Here is a 22,184-nt window from a genome sequence, read left to right as displayed (position 1 = left end):
ATTATAGAGAACAATATGGAGGTTCCTTAAAAAACTAAAAATAGAATTACTATATGACCCAGCAATCCCACTACTGGGCATATATCTGGAGAAAACTCTAAAAGATACATGCACCCCAGTGTTCGTTGCAGCACTATTTACAATAGCCAAGAGTCAGCCATAAAAAAGAATGAAATAATGCCATTTGCAACAACATGGATGGACCTAGCGATTATCATACTAAGTGAAGTAAGCCAGACAGAGAAAGACAAATATCATATGATATTGATTATATGTAGAATCTAAAAAAAAATGATACAAGTGAACTTATTTACAAAACAGAAGTAGACTCACAGACATAGAAAGCAAACTTATGGTTAAATAAATTAAATTGTTTTTTAATTTTTTAAAAAAAATCTGGATTTTACTCTCTTTAAACTGGTCACTTTTCAACGTTTTAAATGTTAATTTTTTTCAGGGGCTTAACTTAAGCCCTAATTCTTCCACGAGCCTTCCCTACTCTTTTTTTTTGGCTATGCTTTTTTAAAATTATTTTATATTTATTTATTTTTGGCTGCATTGGGTCTTTGTTGTGGTGCATGGGCTTCTCATTGAGGTGGATTCTCTTGTTGCAGAGCACGGGCTGTAGGTGCACAGGCTTCAGTAGTTGCAGAACGCGGGCTCAGTAGTTGTGGCATGCGGGACCTAGAGTGCGCAGGCTTCAGTAGTTGGGGCGCACAGGCTCTAGGGTGTGCAGGCTTCAGTAGTTGTGGCTCACGGGCTCTAGAGCGCAGGCTCAGTAGTTGTGGTGCCCGGGCTTAGTTGCTCCGCAGCATGTGGGATCTTCCCTGACCAGGGATTGAACCCATGTCCTCTGCATTGGCAGGCAGATTCTTAACCACTGCACCACCAGGGAAGTCCCTCCCCTACTGTTTGAACCCATGGAGAACATAGTTTTATTTTTTTAATTATTTAATCTACCTAAGTAGTATTTTGTGTGGTAGGATCCTGCCCTCACTAAGAAGCCTTTTGCTTCTTTTGGTTCCCTTTATTTACTTTTGGGCCATTTTTATTGGTTGATGGCAACTTCTTCAACTTTGAGTGGCTCAACTTTTCCAGAAAGCCTTAATTATATAATTGAGAATTCAAGGAGGCAATTGTAGTGAATAATGAAGCCATTATGACCAGGTTGTAAGGATCTTAGGGAATGATTTTTATGGTATTGGTTTTACTTTAGTCATTTTTGAGGAATAATGAGCTAGAGTTGGGTGTTAGTTAATGGAAAAGTCCAAGGCACTAGATGTTTAGGTTCCTAGAGGAATAAAGGGTATTTAATTAATAATGTTTGCTTAAAAAGGAAGAAGAGCTCAGAGTATTTTCAAAAATTGTAAAGGGTCAGAGATTTTACTCTTCTTGCATGCCAGCAGGTCAGCTGCCACAGTTTCAGGGATGCCGGCAGAAGACACAAGATTCCTGGTTCAGAGACAAAGAACTGTTATCCACAGCACAGCAAGCAGTGTGAGCTTCATGTTCGAATTGCTTTCCCTTGCACTCCAACTCCCACAGGGTGATGCCAAGGTGGGCCCAGGTGGATGCTAGGCACAGAGTAGGTTTGTGTTATGTATGAGGATCCCACGCTTAAAGAACCAAAATCTTTTATAATGGACTGAAAGCAAACCTGTCTGACATCTGCCCTAGAGGGAGATATAATCTGTTTTCAAAGTAAACCTACCCTCTGCTCTGGAGGGAGACACTGTGCCTTCAAGGCCATTGACTCTAAAAAATTCTTCAAAAGATAGTCCAGAACAAAGGTCATCAACGCCTGTGCCCACAAAATGTACAGAAATGTGAGAAACCCATAGGGAATTCCCTCTAAATAAGTTTTTGCTAGCTATCGGTGAATAGTCTTGCATAAAATTGTCGTAGAGATCATTAATTTACCTAGTGCTAATTTTAATCTGTGGCATCTCCAAACTCTTCTGGAGAAATTAAGTCGACACAACCCAGGTATGCACTGATGCTGAAAGGTGAAATCAATGGGCATTCAGGATCCACTGAATGACCAACACTGTTGGAAATATGAAATAGAAGATACAAGCCATGCCTTTCATTATACCCAAAGATAAGTAGCTCACACAGAGCCCACTGGACTGCCTGTAACCCTTCTAGCTCCTTAATACTGTCTGTGATCTAATTTCAGGATGAAAGATTAGAAAGTTGCCTCTGAATTGTTATTTCTCAGACATGCCCATATGTTACTGTTTTAGTGGCTAAAAAACATTACCGATTTCTCCCTGATATTCTTTCACTCAGTAAAATATGTATTGTAAGTTTTAAGAAAATGCATTTTTCTGTGTAACTCAGTAAGGTTATTCTCTTTTTCAATGAAACATAAAGCACTTAAAAGATTTTTTTTTCCCTGAGTTTGATCTCATAGACCAAAAAAAAAAAAAAAAGAAAAGAAAAAAAAATCCAAACAACTACTCACTACTAATCACATCTAAGTAAGAATTAATGGTTCTGTGAACTTGGAAATTCTAAGTGAACTGTCAACCTCACACAATTCAATCACTGACCAAATTGCAATGAAACTTATTTGAAATGAAGGATAACTTTCAAATGATCATGTTTACTTTCATTTTGTTTTAGGAAGACTAACTGAAATATAAATCTATAATATATTCATAAAAGCTTTATTCCTTAAGGTTAAACATTTCATGAAAATTTCTCAGTTCCTTTGAAAGTTATCATGAAGCCAATGAAAAAGTAATGGTGGACTGGTGGACTAAAACTTATATTTCTTTCCTTAAAGGCATTACTGATGTTTACAAAGACCTGGATTTTTTTTTTAACAGAACCATCTAGCATATGCCTTCTCAGCAGGAGCAATATCACCCCCAAGGGAATCAATATTGGTTCTTGGAGAGGTGGGAGGAAAAAAATCTTAGATATTACAATGGTTTGTGACCTTCCAAAGGACCACAATACATAAGCAGATATATAGTTATATCTGTAAATATTAATGTGGAGGGGATTAGGAAAAAGATATCTAACAAGGTTCTGTTAAGGGAGGAGGGAACGATAATGGAAGAAAAAAGTTGAGAAACTGATCTGGCATAACATTTTTTAAGTGTTTTCAGATGGCAACCACTAAATTAAGCAAAGGGATTTATTTGTAATTCCTCTCTACTTTATGTCATATTTGTTCTTTTCATCTTTTTAGTCCGTAAACAATTTAATAGCTTTAAAGAATTTTAATGAAATGACATCCATAATGTTGTTGTAGATTTTTTCATGTTTGCATATTATTTATGTAAACTCATAAATACTCTTTGGTATTCTGTTCTCGTCACTCATATACAGATATTCATCTTTCTACATAGTCTTCATAATGACTGTTTTTATGAGGATGCTTGAGATTCTGTTGTACCGCAGTTCTCTTCCGGTTGTACTTCTGTGTCTAAAAATTCCTTCTGTATCTTCTTTGCAGTTCTGCTTCTCCTGACTGCCTATTAAAAACTGAGATCCTCAGGAATTGCATCCTATGCCCCTCCTTCTCATACATCTCAGGGTCATCTCACCCATCTTCCAACAGCACTCTCATCTTTAGCTCCAGCCCAGACTTCACTCCTGGGTTCCAGATTCATATTTCCATCTTAGTTCCTGGACCAGGGATCAAGCCCATGCCTCTGGCAGTGGAAGCACAGAGTCCTAACCACTGAACCGCCAGGGAATTCCCCATATTTCCAACTTCTTACTGGATTTCTCTACTTAGATATTCCTCAAAAAAAATTTTTTTTTTCAAACCTGTTTATCCCTTGTCCTCTAGACGCTTTTTCTCCCCGTTGATCTCACCCTTCCAGCCAGGTCCTAATGAATGTACTAATACCTTTAAAATATCCCTCCTCTCTATTCACTCTGCTAGCCCTTTAGTTCAGTTCTTTATCTCTTACTTAGACAATTGCACTATACTCCTAAACATCTCCCTGCCTTCTGTCATGCCATCCCCAGAGTCATCCTCCATAGTGCTGTCTGACAAGTCTTTCTAAAGTATAAATCTGATCAAGTCACTTCCTATATTGCTTATGGCTGCACTGCCCAATACAGCAGCCACGAGCCACATATAGCTGTTGAGTGCTTGAAATGTAGCTAATCTGAAGTGAAGGATGAAATAAAAACATGTTAGGTTTCTGAAACTTGCTCTAATAAAAAGAATGTAAAATATATAATTTTTGTATATATTGAGTTAAATATTAATACATTAAAATGCATTTCACCTCTTTCTTTTTTATTTTTTAAATATGGCTACTAGAAAACTTAAAATTATTTAGGCGGCTCACATTTGTGACCTGCATTATATATCTGTTGGAAAGTGCTGGCTTATAAGATAGTGCTCACACCCGTATCATCATGTTAAAAAATCAAATTCAACTGATTAAATTTTAAAGAGCTAATTGGATTTATTCAATGAATCATAAATTGGGCAACATCTCATCTAGTAAATAGAAAGGAGCTCCAAAGAGGTGTACAAAATGGAAGACTTTTATAGGAAGAAGGAAGCAAGACAAGGAAGTTCTTCTAGCAAAGAGTGGATTGTTCAGACAAGGTTACCTTCCTTTGTGGGACAGTGGGGGGTCTATCAGGTAGATTTCCTTACTAGTATTGACCAGGAAATTCCAGATTGAGTGGTTAAGATTACATTCCTAGGAAAGACTGAAACTGCAGTTAGGTTAAGTATCAAGTCTCTGGTTGTTGATGTGAGTCTTAGCACAAGTGACTCCATTTTGTGCCTGTTGTCTCTTTTTTAACAACAGAATTATGATGTTTCATCATCTGGCCATCACTTGCCTAGTTCATTTCATCTTCTTCTAGCTGTCATGCAAAGATTGACCTGGGTGCATACCTGGGCCCCTCCACATGCCAGCTGTTCCATCTGGAGCAAGATGCTTAAACTCTCTAAGTTTCAGTATACCCAGCTGGAAAACAGAGATATTTCCTGCTTCAATATGTTGTTGGGAGGATTATAAGATATAACCAATATGGGAATTCCCTGGCGGTCCAGTGGTTAAGACTCAGCGCTTTCACTGCTGTAGGCCTGGGTACAATCTCTGGTCGAGGAACTAAGGTCCCACAAGCCACGTAGTGCAGCCAAAAAAAACAAAAAAAACAAAAAAAAAGATATAACCAGTGTGAAGTGCGTACTGCATAAAACTTAATTCTCCAAGATATATTCCAGCCACGCCAGACTTCCTTCATTTCCTCTTTTCTTTCCATTGTAAAGAGCAGGTCATGGTTCAGATGTGTCTGCATCCTTAATATTCCTAAAAGTGCACAATCCTCTTTCCCTGTTTAGTCACTGGGGTTCTATTTTCCCTTTATTTTTCCTGTTTTCACCAAATATTATACCTGAGAACCTCTGTGTTTCCTTTTATTTTTTCACTCAATATCCTGTCCTAAAGAATTCATTTTTCAAAGAATAAATGATTGTAACATTGAGGAAATCTCAAGTCAAATGAAGAGCATAATCAAAAGAGATTTGAGCTTATTCATGCCCCATAAGAAAATATTTTTTTTCCTGTGATCTGACACCCCACAGTCAATTCTTTAAACAAAGTAGGATTTAAATTTAACTTTGGAGTAACATCAGAAATAATTTCTTCTCCCTCACTGCCCCCCTTTTCTTCTCTTAACCCTCCTGCCTACAAGTGTCCTCTACCCCAGACCCACACACTTAGCTACCACTCAAATTAACCACCTGGAGAGGGTCCTTTTCATCAGTGAGGCCTGTTGAGAAGAGCGTCCTCAGCTCACTGTGGATCATCCACAGCTTCGCAGAGAGTTTCTGGCAATGGGCACCTTGCCCTAGCAAATCTTAAAAGTATTTTTGACAGCCAGAATTGTCAAAGATAAGAGTAGGGTGAAATGTTTTATATACGTTTACGTTAGGAATTTCCATGAACATCTCTGAGTACCCTGCTCATAGGAAAAGTTCAGAAACACAGCAGCATTCTAAAAGGGGTGATGAGACTCTGGCTAATGTCTCTCAAATGTAAAATGTGGACTTTCAGATGATGTGGTCACCTTTGCCTTCTGCAATGTCAGCATTTCAAAATGGGTAAAGGATATGGATTAGATAGGAACTGAATGCAAGTGTGTTTTGCAAATAGTGTCTTTTAAGATAACTGCAGACGATGGTTGAATGCTTAAGGTATTAATACAATCAGTATTTAACCTTGTGTAACTCTGCTTCATCAAATCACGCCCTGCCCGTTGATTGCATTAAGCCGGGTCAGTGGTTTCTTGCTTAGGAATATCTTATAAGAATCTGAACAGGAAGGCAGCAGTAGCTGATCAGCTACTGTTTATTTGCATACTGAGCATGTCATCAATAATACAAAAGACAAGGTCTTTAAGTTGAAAGAACAGTGGGATTGGCATGAATTTTGCTTAATGGTGCATAATAAGGAAAGTAGTCTGTGGTGCCAGAAACTGACAGGATCCATTATGTTAAAACAGATATATGTCTTTAATTTAGGGGTATTATGTAAATCTGACAGGAGTTTTCCCCTTTATTTTCCTGTAGTTTAACTTTAATTGCTCCAAGATTAATTCCAATTTCTCCCTTCCTCCAGAGGGTGATGAGACGGGCGTGATGGATAATCTTCTAGAAGCCCTGCAATCAGGTGCAGCATTCCGAGACCGCAGAAAGAGGATTCCAAGGAATCCAGGTAAGGGCTATTCCAGCTCACATGATATTATAGAATGTAAGTGCTCAGAGCCAAGTACCAAAAATAACCCAAAATACAAAAACAACCTTTCTCATGAAAAAAATGTTTTTAAACAGTTGATCTCAGTTCATGTGTGAAATCTCAGCAGGCTTCTATATCTACGTGATCACAAGTTTCAACTTGGTAAAAGCATCTTCAAATAACTGTAGGCTTTGCAAAAAAAATTTAGAAGCAAGGATTCCTGCTGTGTTTCATATTAAATATTTTTAATTGTGATTTTATGAACATGTGGTTTGAGTAGAAGATGGTTTAAAACCATAAATGTAATTAAATCATTCCAAGTAATTAGTCCTAATGATGTCACTTTAGCTATTTACGGGTAAGGAAACTGAGATAATGCTCCTTTCCAGAGGCCATTTTGGCTTTGCAGTCCATTCTCCATTCTCCATGTTACTAAAGAGAGGACAGGCACAGATGATCCAAGATCCCCAAAAGTCCCAAAATGTTGGAACCCCCCTTTTGTGTTTGTTTGATTAGTAACAAAGCTGCACTATGAAAAATTGATATTGGAGGAAGAAAAAACATAAAAGAAGCAGAACAACCTGCCTCACTCAAGTGGACCCAGAAAGTTGTCTGCCTTTCCTCTTCATACCCTATGACTGAAGTAAATAATAGCTCCTCTCAGAATAATCCAAGTAGGCTGAGCTATCCATCTCCTCTAAGGAAATTTTTATATTTTTAGTCCTTATCTTTCTTGAAGTAGAGGGAGAAACTAGGTGTGTTGACTGTAAAAGCTCTCTTCATGGGCTGTAGAGCTATACAGAGACATAAATGAAAAAAGGAAAATTAATAGTAAACATGGAAACTCTACTTAATTTAGATTAGTAAGATTTGCTGTGAATAGCCTACAATTCAAAAATATTCTGTGTTTAGACCAGAAACGATCACATTTTATTAAAATGGAAATGGGTACCTCTCAAAACCATTGTACTCCAACAAACCAGTGAAAGAAATGGAGCCCAGAGAAGAATGGTCCAGAAAAGCTTTTGGCAATGGTGAAATTCATGGTGGAAGACAATATAAGTTATATTTCATCTTTTTCACATTTGAGTGAATCCCGATGGGTACATTAGCCTGAAGGTTAGATTTGGTTGAGAGGACAAGAGTGTTTTGGTTGGAGTGTAAGACCGCTTTATGTGGATGAAGACATTGTAGATGGCCTACAGAAAGAGTGGAAGACTGCAGGAAAGAAACTTAACATCTATATTTATATGTCCATATTTTTTACAGTAATGCTGCATAGCAGAATGTTAGGAGCACTACTAATCTGTCCTCAATCTTTACCTGTAAAATGAGAATATTCTATCATGCTACCAGAGGCCCCTTCCACCTTTTAAGGAAAATAGAAACCTTCCCTGCTCTTTCTTGAACAATCAGAGCATTAATAGGCAGTGGAAGCAAACTGAAATAATTTTTCTATCAATTCTGTTCTCTGTTAAGCAGCTGATAAATAAAAGCATGTTATTCTGTGCCATAAAAGAACTGCCATCATCTTTCTAGGCTGTTTATTTTTAAAATACATTTGCTAAGGCCCCTGTCTGACTAGTCTCACACCTCATACTGACTCTAGAACAACTGTACTGAGAGAAAGAGATCATTCCATGGGGTTTCTGTGAGTTGGGTACTCAAGGGAATATAGTGTTGTCAACTGTGAAACACCAAGAATATATTCACAAACTGCATAATTTTTTAGTACTGATTCCAAGTAACCTAAATTGGGACCTCTTTTGCTTTGTAGTTGGATGGCCTCCATGAACACGTAGGGTCAAAAATATCAGCCCAGTTAGCCCTGGCAGTCATTCCAAGTGGCAGCAGCCAATGAAAATATCTAGCGGTAAGAAGAAACTAGAAGGCAGACAGTGGCAGTGATTGGTAAAGCATCTGGGACATCAGTAGAAGTGCTTGAAGGGATGGGGAGGGAAAGGCAGGCACAGAGTTAGCAAGTCTGCCAAAAACTCTCCCGTCTGCTTCCCTCTTTCTAAAAGCGACAGAACTGGGGGGGCTTTTCCAGATTTCCTCTCTGTTTCTGCCTCTCTTAGCTAAGATCATCTTTTCCTGCTGGCCTCCTTTTGTTTTCACTTTCCTAGGTACCTTATTTGGTTCCTTTCCAAGATCCCATTGACTTTCTATTGCTACATTTTCCCTGTTTAACCCCAGCATCCTTGCTCCTGTCCAGAAACCTCTACTTCACCATGATGAGATAAAAGCAGAAAAATCAAATTATAAAGAAGGCTGTTTTCTCCAAGTAAAGTCGTATCAGAGGAAATAGCCAAAAAATCTGGAATCAGAGTCAACACAGACAGCAAAGAGGTACTGCTCCACTTGCCAACCCCATTATCATTGCTTACAGATGGACACCCTGGCATGTAAAATACAGAGCCCTACAATTGTGCTTCTAATTGCAGTGTTTTCAATTGCATATTTAAACAAAATCAGGTGAGAGTCTGTATTCTTCATTAGAAAATCAGAATGTTAATAAATGGTATGATTAGTTACCGACATTGCAAATCTTCCACAGTGAGCCAATGTTCCCCTCCCCAAGAAGAACTCATATTAGTTAACTCAGAAGGAGCTCCCAAATATTGCCTCCAGCCCATTCAGCTGAGTGTGTTGTTTCAGTTAAGGGCACCAAAACCATTTTAAGGGAGACGATCATATCAGCAGTGATATTGAAAATATAAATAACTGATATAGCGTGGGCCCCAGCCAATCAGAACGTGCACAGGCTATAAGTAGCCACTATGGCTGCTACTGGCTGTATTACCCAGATTATGGCTGTGTTGGTGTCAAACTTAGAGCTTAGGAAATGAGCCCCTAAACATTTATTCATGCATTGGACCTCTGTTCTGTGAAAGGTACTATGCTGGACATGATGGCAGATGCAGAAATAATTAAGATAAGATTTCCTTTGTTATAAGACCCTTGTGTCTTATAGGAAAGATAAAAAAAAGACAGAAGGACTACAGGATAAGGCAGATGATAAGGGGCATTATACACCAGATGTTAATAACATACTGTGTGAGTTCTGAGGAGGGAAATATTGTACCATATTGATATATCAGAAAAAAAAATCATGGAGAAAAAGGCTTTGAAGGATGAGTATGGATTTCAGCAGTAGGAGTTGGAGGTGGGGATAGTGGGCATTTGAGTCAAATGAAACATCATTAAGAGTTTAGAAAGTGCAAAGCATTTTGGGAGAATGGCCAATGGTACAGCTAGTAAGAAAATAGGTTATATAAAGTGTAAAAGTATGGAGATAATTCTGTAAAAGTGGGTTGTTACCCTATCATACAGTGCTTGAATAAGAGACTAAGGTGTTCGCATATCATTCTTTAGGCAATGGGAGTATATTGTTTTTAGCAGTGGAAGAATATGATCAAAGCTCTATATTAGGACATTTAATCTATAGGAATGTAGGTGATGAATTAGTCATATTCTTAGTCATATGACTAATTCTTAGTCAAAAGGAGATAATTTAGGGGAAGGGGAGTAGCCAGGAGTCAAGGATAATCCTAGGGTTTTGACTTTGATTAGCTGGGAGGACAGTTGGGTTATGAGAGAAAACTATTAAGATCAGGAAAAAGGAATAGTGATAGAAGACAAATTCTGTTTTGGGCAAGTGAAACTGAAAGTGGTAGCAGAGCACTGAGGTCAAGATGTCCAGAACTTTCTTGGAAATATGAATGTAGATTTCATCACAAGAGGTTGAGTTTGTGAGATTTCTGGTTATACTTGGGAAATGGAAGAGATTATTAGAGAGATTATTAAGCAAAAAGAGATCCAAAACCAGAACCTTGAAAATGCCTCCCCTTTGGGGCTAAAAGTAGAACTAGCAGAGAAGATAGACCACGAGCAGTTGGGTATGTAGGAGGCCAATCAAGACATTATTATTCTAGAAGCAAAGGAAGGCAGAAAAGGTGGGCATTTTCAATAATGGCATATGCTACAGTGGAATCAAAAAGGATAAAGACCAATGATTTGCCATTTGGGAGCTTTCTGGTGACATTTTAAGAGCATCTTTTCAATATTGGAATGGAATTGGGAGCCAGAATGCAGGGACTCAGCAGTGAGTAGATGGTGAGGCTCTAGGGGTAGATAGTATTCATTCAACAATGAAACAATTCTATTGGATGCCCCCTGGGCGTCACGTGCTGGATTAGGTACTGAGGATGCAACACCAAACAGGACTCTTGCCTCAAGGAGCTCACGTACCATTTGGGAAACATGAATATAATCCACGTGATACAAGTGTAGTGCAAGAAACTAACCTAACATTTCAAATCAACTATACTTCAATTAAAAAAAATTAATTAAAAAATGCAATGCAATCTTATATGTGCCATAATGAGGTAGGAATCATGTGCTTGTGCAGCACAGGACATAGAGTAACTCCCTGCATCCCCTCCCCTCTCGTCTTTATATTCCCTAGAATATGGACTACACTTTCTAGAAGTTTGGTTTGCGAAAGGAGCATCTCAGTTTTCCTTAATTATCTAGGATGGATTTATCATCTATAAATTTGGCCAAATCTTTCTGGACCCTCTTTGTTACAGTCTGTGTTAGCACTTAAAGTAATAAGTCCCATATGTTTACAATCTACTTTGTAAAGAATTGCCCATCAGTATTCCCGACTTTGTCATTATAAGATCAAAGGCAAGCTTTGGAGGAAAAAGAAACACATGACGAAAAACCTTGCAGGAGTAAAAACCACACTTAAAATATTAATACACAATGCCACATCTGTTTTCTTTCTGAATAGCTACAGATACTTAGAACATGCTTCTTCTCTTTGAACCAACTCCACCTCTTCCTTCTTTGCCCACTATAAGTATAAACAGGCTTCTCGACAATAGATAGATATCTAACTTAGCTATTTTGGCTCTGACTAGATTTTGATATATAGTTCTAGACATTAAAACACACACACACAAGAAAAGCATTATGAAGAAATGAAAGCAGGAAACAAAAGAAATATACTTTGGTTTTAGAACCACTCAGGGCAACCAAGAAAACTAAATTTGAAAAAAAACAGAAGAAACTCTGGAGACGCATGATCCTACTTCTATGGATCAGCAAGATAAAAGTCTGAATGAGAAGGTATAATTTACCATTTGAGAATAGAGAGGAGACAAGAAACAATGATATTCAACAGAGGAAAAAAACAAACTCTAAGTATTAGGAGAAGTATTTTCGTAGCAAAACAAAACCCACATTTTCTTGGGCCTCTCTACCTCACAGTAACCAGTTTCTTCACTTTTGCCTATAATACCATGCATTTCCCTGCCTGCTGTTTGCTATAGCAACCGGCACTCTCCTGCCTTCATGATGCCAGAGCCTGTGAGAGGTCAGTGGCAAAGAGGGAAGAAATGCCTCTCTTTTCCTTGAGTGTGACACTCCACCAATGTACCAAGATAATATACTACTTAAGCATCAAGGTCTTACAGACATTTTTAGAAAAACAGCTATCAGATTTAAGTTACAGCCCTCTTCATCTCCGTAGGATTTGGCCCCATACAGCAAGGCCCAAAGACAAGCCCATGTAGTACTCAGTATCCTCCTCCTTTTTTGATGACCAGGGTCTGTTGGGGTTTTGCGTTTGTTTTTCTTTTATTATTTTTACTAGGTCAAGCTGGTCATCCATTCTAAGCTGTTTACTTCTTTCTCCCTGTGGAAGAGTTCTTTCCCTTGAGCCTCCTCAGTCTCTGTTTCTAAGTGTTAGAATCTTAGATTAGCCAACTAAACCCCATTTTGTCAATAGTACAGTTATTAGATTGGAATGTGCAGTTCAAATTTAGTAAAAAATGACATTATGCAAACAAATAAACACACAGCATTCATCCAACTATTTATTTATTTTTATTTATTTTATTTTATTTATTATTTTTTTTGCGGTACGCGGGCCTCTCACCACTGTGGCCTCTCCCATTGCGGAGCACAGGCTCCAGACACGCAGGCTCAGTGGCCATGGCTCACGGGCCCAGCCACTCCGCAGCATGTGGGATCTTCCCGGACTGGGGTACAAACCCATGTCCCCTGCATCAGCAGGCAGACTTTCAACCACTGTGCCACCAGGGAAGCCCCTATTTATTGATCAAATAGTAGGGACCAGGCAACAGTGCTAGGACCTGGAGGGCAAAGATGGATAAAGCATGGGTCTTGCCCTCAAGAACTCAGTGGCTCATGGGAAAGACAGAATTATACATAATGTAAATGCTATGATATAAGTATGTACAAAGTCCTAAAAGAGGAATAAACTGCCTGGAGAATTCAAGAAAGTTTTCATGATGAAAGTGGCATTTGAACTGTTTTGAAGGATGAACAGTAGTTTGTCTGGAGGGCAGGGGGAATGGTGCCAAATACATGCAATGGAGACATGGAAGGGAACAGTGGTAATGATGAAAAGTTTGTTGCAACAAAAAGCCAACACACACACACACACACACACACACACACACAAAAGCAAGCGGGGTTGAGACTGGAGATAACCAATTTGGAGAACATCTGCATGTATATGAATATAGAAACCTTGGGATCACCCAGGAAGAGTATGTCCAATGAGAGGTAAAGGCCAAGACTAGTGCCTTTGGGAATTACAATATTTAGGCGGAAAATAGAGGAATCAACAAAGGGCACTGAGAAAAAACAAATAGTCAGAAAGGGAAGAAGATAAACAGCAAAAAGTGATGCCTGGAAGACCGAGGTTAGAGAGAATTTCAGAATGGAGAAAGTCAGCAAGGTCACATCCTGCAGAAAATTAAGTAAGTAGAATGATGACTGAAAATAGACCAGTGGGTTTGTCAACTGGCAGGTAACAGCTGTCCTTTTCCCGAGCAGTTTCAGTAGAATGGTGAGGGCCAAGAGGGAGGATTTAATGGATTAAAGAATGAAGAATATCTTTTGTTCCTTAAGTGCTGGCGCTTGAAGGAAAGAAAGGGAGTTAGAGAATGAAAAGATAAATTGTATCTCTTCTAGAGATTCTGACAGGAAACTCTAGATGCTTTTAAGGGTCTTGAATGGCATTGCCAATCATAAATTATGCCTGGTTTTACTTCCAAATATAGGACACTTTTCCCTCTTAATTCAACTGTATTTATTGAGCATATACTATGCGATGTACTTAAAATACTTTAGCATGCTTGGTGTTTTACAGTTAACAAAGCACTTTCTCATCTGTTGTGTGTATGTGATTCATAGCCATCTAATAATGCAGAGTTCTGTTTGCATAAGTTAAAATGAAGGACATTTGTGGCTCATACAGAGAGTTTAGCTGGTGGGGGTGGAGGTGGGGAAGGAGACAAAAAGGATCAAATAATCCTCAGGCCAGCCATTCAGTGTTCTCAGGAGCATTAGCTCGGTTACCTCTTGGCAATAACTAGAGGGTGAATTCTAGGATCTTGGTGAAGTCTATCAACATTTAGGTGACAGTTAAAAATACGAGAGCAGGTAAAATAATCTGGGGAAAATGAGTAGAGCAGCGGGCAAAGGGAAAACCCTGGAGAAAACAAACATTTGTGACACTGGTTCTTAGCCCTGGCTACACACTGGAATCACTTTGAGGTACTTCTAAAAAATACCCATGTCCAGTTCCTCTCTGAAACAATCAAATCCAAATCTATGGAGTCAGAGTCTGAGCAATAGTATATTTTAAAAGTAATTCAGGTATACACTACTATATATTAAATAGATAAACAACAAACACCTACTGTATAGCACAGGGCACCGTATTCAATATCTCATAATAGCCTATAATGGAAAATAATCTGAAAAAGAAGAAATACATGTGTAACTGAATCACTTTGCTGTACATCTCAAACCAACACAACATTGTAAATCAACTGTACTTCAATTAAAAAAAAAAAGTTACTCGGGCGATTTTAATGTGTCACAAAAGTTGACAACCACCAATTTATGGGACTAGCTTGGAAACTGAAGCACATAAAAGACAGCATGAAGGGGTTTGTTCTGGAGGAGTGGGGAGAAAAAAGCTAGTGTGGTATCGCTGAGGCCAAAGGAATAGAGCTTTTCAAAGAGTAAGTGCTGAATAGCATCAGATGTAACCAGGAGGACCAATAAAATAAGGATTGGAAAGAATCCAGTGGATTTAACTGTTAGGAATTCATTGGTGACCTTAGCAAAAACAGTTTTAGAAGAGTGTGTTTGGACGGGGGTGAGAGTGAGGCAGATGCCTTGAGTTCTAAAATGCTATTCGTTTTTAAGGCCACTTAATTTAGTGTCTTTTTTTTTTCATCGCTTCTTGTGAATCTTATGATGAAGTGTGTACCTGTATTAGTTACTTAATTTTTGTTTTTTATCTTTTTCTTTACGGAAATTAAATTTTACTTTCAGGACAGACACATACATGTATTGATTAGTAAGACCTAGGTTTGCATTAGGGAGGCTAGAAACAGAAGATTGCTATGTAGTCTATCCTTGATTATTCTTTGACAACTAGAGAACAAATTGAACACAGACCATTTATGCCCTATTTATATGCAAAATTGTTCTAAGCAAGCACTGATGATGTTCTCTATAGAAATTTCAATCACTTTGCTTGTCTGTTCTCCTACACAATATAATCAGCTCTGCTACAGATTTCTTCACTGGTGATCTCTGCAAGCTAGTAGGAGATAAGGTCAATTTCAGTTGATTTTTATGAGAATATGAATTTAACAGGCTTCCTTTAGATATTGGAATATGGGATAAGTTAGGACAAGCAATTATTATGCAGCAGTAAATTTCTCTTGGTAGTTTTAATTCCATGTCAAGAATTTGCAGACATGCTAATGTTATTAGCTGAGCTCCCATAGCCACCTGCTTATTTACAAACCTTCAATTCAGGAGTAAATCGTTGGGACCCTATATGTCAGGTGCGTGATACCGCTCTAACATGAGCAGACACTCTGTGCATCTATAACTATATTAAATGACAAGGTATTTATCAGACTGTCATAAGTATCTTAAATTTTCTAGAAAACTAATTGCTTTCAAAACTAAAAGGAAATAATTGTTCTAATTGGTGGTTGTAATGATAGGCTTATTTCTCTCATATAGACTCGGTAGTATATTATTGAAAATTTTCCTAAACGGGGATAAGAAATGATAAACTCTGCTTCCTGTCCAGCTGAATTCCATCTGCTGCCCCAATGGCCAAAGGCAGCTAGATTCACCTGCAAATGAATGTACTCCCTACCCATCTCCCAGTTTTAATGAAACTTTTGGAAATACCTCTCCTGTGTATTATGATTTGAACCTTACTCCTAGTAGTTTCTTTCCTTGTGTCCATTAAAATGAGAGGAGCCGAAGGAGAAGGAAGGAAGAGGGCAGTGCGTACCTAAGGCTCTATAATACCCTTCTGAGATTCAGGTTCTTCCATTATTCATTGGTATTTTTTGCATTTGCAAAAGGATGAGCCCAGATACCTTGAACCTAATATTGTGCTTCACCTATTCCAGGAAGCCTTTTAAGGTTATGCTCAGTGTCAACTCTCTTAAAGATACTGATGATACAAAGTGTTAAAATACGGCAAGGTGGGCTTCCCTGGTGGCGCAGTGGTTGAGAGTCCGCCTGCCGATGCAGGGGACACGGGTTCGTGCCCCGATCCCGGAAGATCCCATATGCCGCGGAGCGGCTGGGCCCGCGAGCCATGGCCGCGGAGCCTGTGTGTCCGGAGCCTGTGCTCCGCAACGGGAGAGGCCACAGCAGTGAGAGGCCCGCGTACAGCAAAAAAAAAAAAAAAATAAAAAAAAAAAAATAAAAAATAAAATAAAATACGGCAAGGTTTATAACTATATTTCACTATTAAAAGATTGTGATATATTTTTATTACCTAGCACATACCTCAGTATAGTGTATACTCTTGACAACTGCTTGTTGAACACTTCACAATTATCAGAAAAAAGAAAATTGAATCTACATGAAAGCCTTTTCAATATATTGTACCTAAAGCTATCTCTCAAGTTTGAAATTTGAAGGATGAAGGAAATAGAAATTCCATTCTACATCAATGTAAATGGAATTCCATTAAATCTGAGTTTATTTTATGGGCAAGCTCGAATGTCCTAGGTATGTTACCTTCACATGACCTTTTCTACTCAGTAATGTTTTTAGGCTTGACAAGTGAAGAAAAATGCTGAGTTTTTGTTGTTGTTGTTTTGGTTTTTTTTTGCGGTACGCGGGCCTCTCCCTGTTGTGGCCTCTCCCGTTGTGGAGCACAGGCTCTGGACGTGCAGGCTCAGCGGCCATGGCTCACGGGCCCAGCTGCTCCGTGGCATGTGGGATCCTCCCGGACCGGGGCACGAACCCGTGTCCCCTGCATCGGCAGGTGGACTCTCAACCACTGCACCACCAGGGAAGCCCAATACTGAGTTTTTATAAAAAACGAAATATAACTATATGCCGTTACTCTTATTCTTACATCCACTGTACTTGCATTTGACTGCTGCCTCTTTGTCATTCTCAACTCAAATCGTGGTTTGTTCTATTCCTATGACTTAGAGGGCAAAATTCCTAAGTACTACTAGAGAAAATACAGGGAAAGTAGATTGACAACAACCTTTTAAGTTTTACATATCTTCTCATCAGTCTTTGCAAATATGTCCTATAAGACAGGGGAGGTGGACGGGAGTTAGTGAATCTCTTTAGAATAACATTAAATAGTAATTGTTTTTCCAGTTTTCTCACAGATTTACTCAGGATGACCAATCTTTCTGAAATTTAAGGGGTTTTATCTATTACGTAGGGGTATTCTAGGGATTTGAACTGTTTGTTTCAGAGACTTTCTAGAATCCAGGATGATATTTTCCCTTTCCACTTGGGAAGGTTTTAGCTTGAGATTTCTGGGGTTACTGGTCTGTTCTATTGTTTGTCTTGCATAGATGTAGTATACAGCAAGCAGTACAGTACTCTCTGGACAATGAACAGGGATTTTTTTTTTCATGTCATACATTATTCACCACTCTGCAGTGGTTTCAGAAAGCCAGTGCATATCCTGGACACAAAGAAACGAAAAAACACAAAAACGGGATATGATTTTCATCTTGTTGTTTGGAAAGTTAACACTGTTGTACATGGATTTCATCTTTCTTGCACAGTTAGAATTCCTGTTAGACTTTTAGCAGCCTTATAGCTATTAATCAAAAGTGTACATGTTTATTGTGTTTCCTAATAAACTGATAGATTATCTTCAAATATTTGGAGTTAACCTGTGAAGGGAAATTTGTACCAGGAGGGATAAGAAGTATGGCTTTGTGTGGATAGGCCAGTGTTTATTTTAGTTATGTTTGTGACTTCATCTCAGTCATCTATATCAGTATTATTTTATGTGACAGAGATCATGAGAGATGACTGTGCTTTGTGCATAATATTTGTAGATTTTATTTTATTATCATATCAACAGATAATTGGAATCAAACATAAACATTTTTGAATTGAAAAGAAAAAGGACTCTTTAAAAAACTTTTCTAGTACGTAGATTTCATTTTAAGGTCCAAATTGAACTCTCGTGCACATGTAGAGAACATTAAAACAAGTTCAGTTAATAATCCTAAAAATGCACACCATGAAGGCACCAAGTGCCTTCCGTAGTGACTGGGGTAATGGTCCAAGATAGAAAATAAATTTAGAAATGAAGTTCCAACATAATGAACTTCTAGGAAGTTATTAGAGGATATTTAAAATGTTGAATTCAGGGTGGTAGCAGATTGGGAAGGGCAAATGGGAAGAAAAGTATCACATCTAGCAATTTAAATATTTTTTCCAGTTGCCATAAATAGTATTGATTAGTTTGCATGGCTCATTTAGAACTGAAACTTCCTGGCAGAGGAAGATGCAAAGCACTGAAAAAGGATTATGGTCAAGTTGAATGGTGTCCACACAGATTCTTTGCATTATTAATTATCCTTATGCTTCCAGTTTCTTAACTTTTTTCCCACTTACCATGCTTTGCGGTCCTGGGGCCTTTTGTACACCACTTTCCTCACTTCCCTTCTGCAGCTTCAGAAGAATCCTGTTTTATCAACTTATCTCCCTCACAACACTGTTTCCCACCTCCATTGTCCCAATCTGATTTTCCACATGCTAGCCGTGGAAAAGAAAAACTAGGGGGAGGAAATGGGGGAATATAATTATATCAGTATTGTTTGAAGTCTATTTTATTTCTCTTAAATCTCAACATTGTCTCTTTTATGAAAACAAAGACCACTGGCAATACTTATTGTTCCAAATAAATCCTCTTACTTTATGCCAAATTGTTCCTGATCTTGGTGGCAGGGAGGGGGGCAACGAAGGACATTTCAAAGGGACAGGGAAACGTTCCTGGATGGACTCTTGGCTCCCAACCTTTTTGGAATTATGATGTCATTGCTGCTGAAATTTATAAGTACTCCTGATAGTGAGGAAAGCATCAAGTAGACAATAAACCTTAATAAATTACATAATACATAAATTATTTCATCAATTAGTATAGACAGTTGTGAAATGACTACATGATTTTTTGCTCTCAAAAAGTATACACTCTTAAAAAGAAAACCAAAAATACCTTTTCATAAAAATTCCTCAAATCACAATGCACTGTTATTTACAGCTTGACAGGTATGAATGTCTTCAATGAAAAGGAAGATGTTCAGGATTTCAATGAGTAGTTTAGCAGGTTTAGTATTTTTTTATTTTTGTCTCTCTACATTCATTCAAATAAAATATTAGATTTTCCTGGAACAGGTCATAATTAAGTTCTACTCTAAGGAGAGTTCTTTATTATTAAGGCACATAAAACAAAACTTTCTTAAAATAGCACTTTTCTTATAAGCTAATATGTTAAATTTTTCTCTAATATCTTGAAAACATACGCCTCCATTCATTTACTTTTTTCCTTAACTTGAAGACTAACTCCAGTAAAAGAAAGACTGTACAGTGTGTGTGCTTATCTGTTTACCTAAACCCAAGTGTGGCCCTTGGAAAGTAGCACCGCTTATCAATTGTGATTGTTTTCATCAAATCATGCAAAAACATTTTTGTTATGCATTATGCATAATTTATCCAACCACTACTTAACTTCTATTCTTGACCATTAAATAAGTTTTGGTACCCTCGTTGATTTGGCTACAGAAGTTAAATGTGGCAATTTTTTTTTTAATGGAAAAGAAGCTCCATTTTGAAGTATCCCTTCTTTTGGCTTTTCTGAGCTCTATAACATGTGGTACATGTCCTGGCATAATTGAAGGTAAAAAGGGTAGTGATTGGGTAGAATTCATCACAGAATTTCACTTCCTAACTGTGTATCCAAAGGTGCTTTTGTACCAATTAGCTATGACCTTTTATTCTAGCATTAAGGTATGAGATTATTAGAGGCAACCATTTCTGAAATATTTTCTTTCTAATAGTAGTTTAAGCAAATTTCCTTGCAGTGCTGACTCTTTTTCAGGGCGGTCCCCACCCCCCGTGTGCTGCTTCTTTCCACTAAGCTGCTAAATCTTTCGCAGAGGAAATAAACGTAATGTTTCTGGAAATGTGAAGAGCTTGTGCCCTTTTCTGAGTGTCCTACTTAAGAAATATTGCAGCTGCAGTGGCATTACGTGCCTTCGTTTCTTTCTGTTTCTCTCTGCAGGTAAATCCCTGCTTTAAGGTAGACCCACGCTCTTTTATTCCTGGAATTTTCCTCTTCTAAATGATGTGAAAGCCTCAGTCGCGTTTTTAAAGCACATTGTTTCTTTGTCAACTTATTTCACATCAGTTGACCATGCAGCTTGTAGGAATTATGGGGACATATGGGTTTATGGGTAAGAGGGTCTGAATGAATACTTATAAATCCATCTTTTCTATTAGAGAAATAACCCAAAGCAAGAGCCCTCTGAACACAGTCATAATAACACGATCTTTAGAGATGACACACAGTGCATTCCCTGTGTATGTGATACGGGGAACATCTCCACAGCCCATAAAACGTCAGAAATGCAGCTAAAATGAAAACAACCCCCTGGTACATTTTCACGGTGCTTCAGTCATAGGACAACATTGCTGCCAAGTGAAAAGGTCCCATTTGACTTGCATTTGGGGCAGAGAATGAGAGAACTTTGCTACGGTTGCCTTGTTTATTCCCCTTCCTCCAAAGCATTTCTTTTATGTGATTCCTCCACTTTCCCACCCACTTGTCATTTTATTTGTTTTCAATGTGAATATCATACTATTTATGACATGGTCACTGCTTTTGAAGTTCACTTTCCAGAGATTTAAGTTTTATTGAGAAGATGATAATTTTCTTAAAAAAATTAAAAAAAATAGGTTATCAAACAAATTAGTTAAATCCCACTCAAATAATAGAAGGAGGCAAACTTGACATTCAACTTTGACATCTCATTTGAATCTTTTGTGCATGCTGTTCTGAAAGCTCCTACCACTTGTTAAATTTGAATGGGAGAGAACAAAACAGAGATAGTAGAATATTACTTATTTTTCACTACCTTTAAATTAATTGTAGATTACATGGAACCATATCTTCATTATTAAAGTGAGAAATTCAATAAGTACTCTAAAGTGTTCTACTCTTCTAACTCCTTTACTAATGTCAAGATTCTGCATCAGAAGAGCAAGGGAATTAATATTTTGTTATGGTTAAAATGTTTTTTTCTTTCTTAACTAACAAACTTAAAAATTCTTTTTTCTCACATTTATGATTCTTCTTAGGCTAATTGAAACAGAATTCACATGGGTAATTTATATTACTGACTGCCTGCTGCTTAAACATTCATGGAAGGAAAAATCAAGTTGTGGAATAAAAAGAAATAAGCCTGCTTTGAAAAGATGATATTAACACTTTTGGTAGTTTATATTTTCTTAAATAAGGTAGTTTTGAAACATGTAAATATGTGAAGCTGGAAAAGAATCTTCCTTATTCTAGCACTGGTTACGTATGACTCATGGTTAGCACTGGTGCAAGCTGGTAATTTACAAACCTCAGATTTTTACTGCTCTTTGTAACCCTATGTGTCAACTGTACAAATGATAAAATAATAATCAAAGGACTGATGGTCAGTATAATAGCTATTGTGCTCTAGATATCTTTTATGCTTTGACATTAAATGTCTCTCTTGCCTTGGTATCTACTTTTTAAAAATCTACTACCCATTCCTGATACTATTTAACTGGGGTTATTAGTCCTTTGACAGTACTGCATGCTATTGACAGTATCTTTTAATTTGCTTAATTTCCTGACATTTTCTATGTAAATGTTTTACATTGGGAGTTTTAAATGCCAGATTTGTGCTTAAAATAGAAAAGCACTCCACTAATAAGATTTAGTCATATCACCTAAGTACTACAGAGTTGTCCCAGATGTAAAGAGGGGGAGATAAAGAAGGGATCACAGATAATAAATTTGCCCTGCTTTCTCCACAAAGTTATTACAGCAAGCCTTAAGTCTCAGCT

The 22,184-nt window shown here is 37.8% G+C and overlaps 1 protein-coding gene across 4 annotated transcripts in view; it reads left to right on the top strand.

Moving 5' to 3' along the window:
- Nucleotides 1-22,184, top strand: part of DIAPH2 (diaphanous related formin 2) — an 894,195-nt gene that overhangs the window by 720,549 nt on the left and 151,462 nt on the right. For all 4 annotated transcript variants that reach the window (XM_060086247.1, XM_060086246.1, XM_060086245.1 and 1 more), the window contains one exon: nt 6,612-6,707. In XM_060086247.1, coding sequence (XP_059942230.1) covers nt 6,612-6,707 — 96 coding nt within the window. The remainder of the gene's footprint in view (nt 1-6,611; nt 6,708-22,184) is intronic.

Source organism: Mesoplodon densirostris, chromosome X, assembly GCF_025265405.1.
Source record: "Mesoplodon densirostris isolate mMesDen1 chromosome X, mMesDen1 primary haplotype, whole genome shotgun sequence".
NCBI lineage: Eukaryota > Metazoa > Chordata > Mammalia > Artiodactyla > Ziphiidae > Mesoplodon > Mesoplodon densirostris.
The sequence above is the reverse complement of the archived record's forward strand: the minus strand, read 5'-3'. Positions and strand labels throughout refer to the sequence as shown.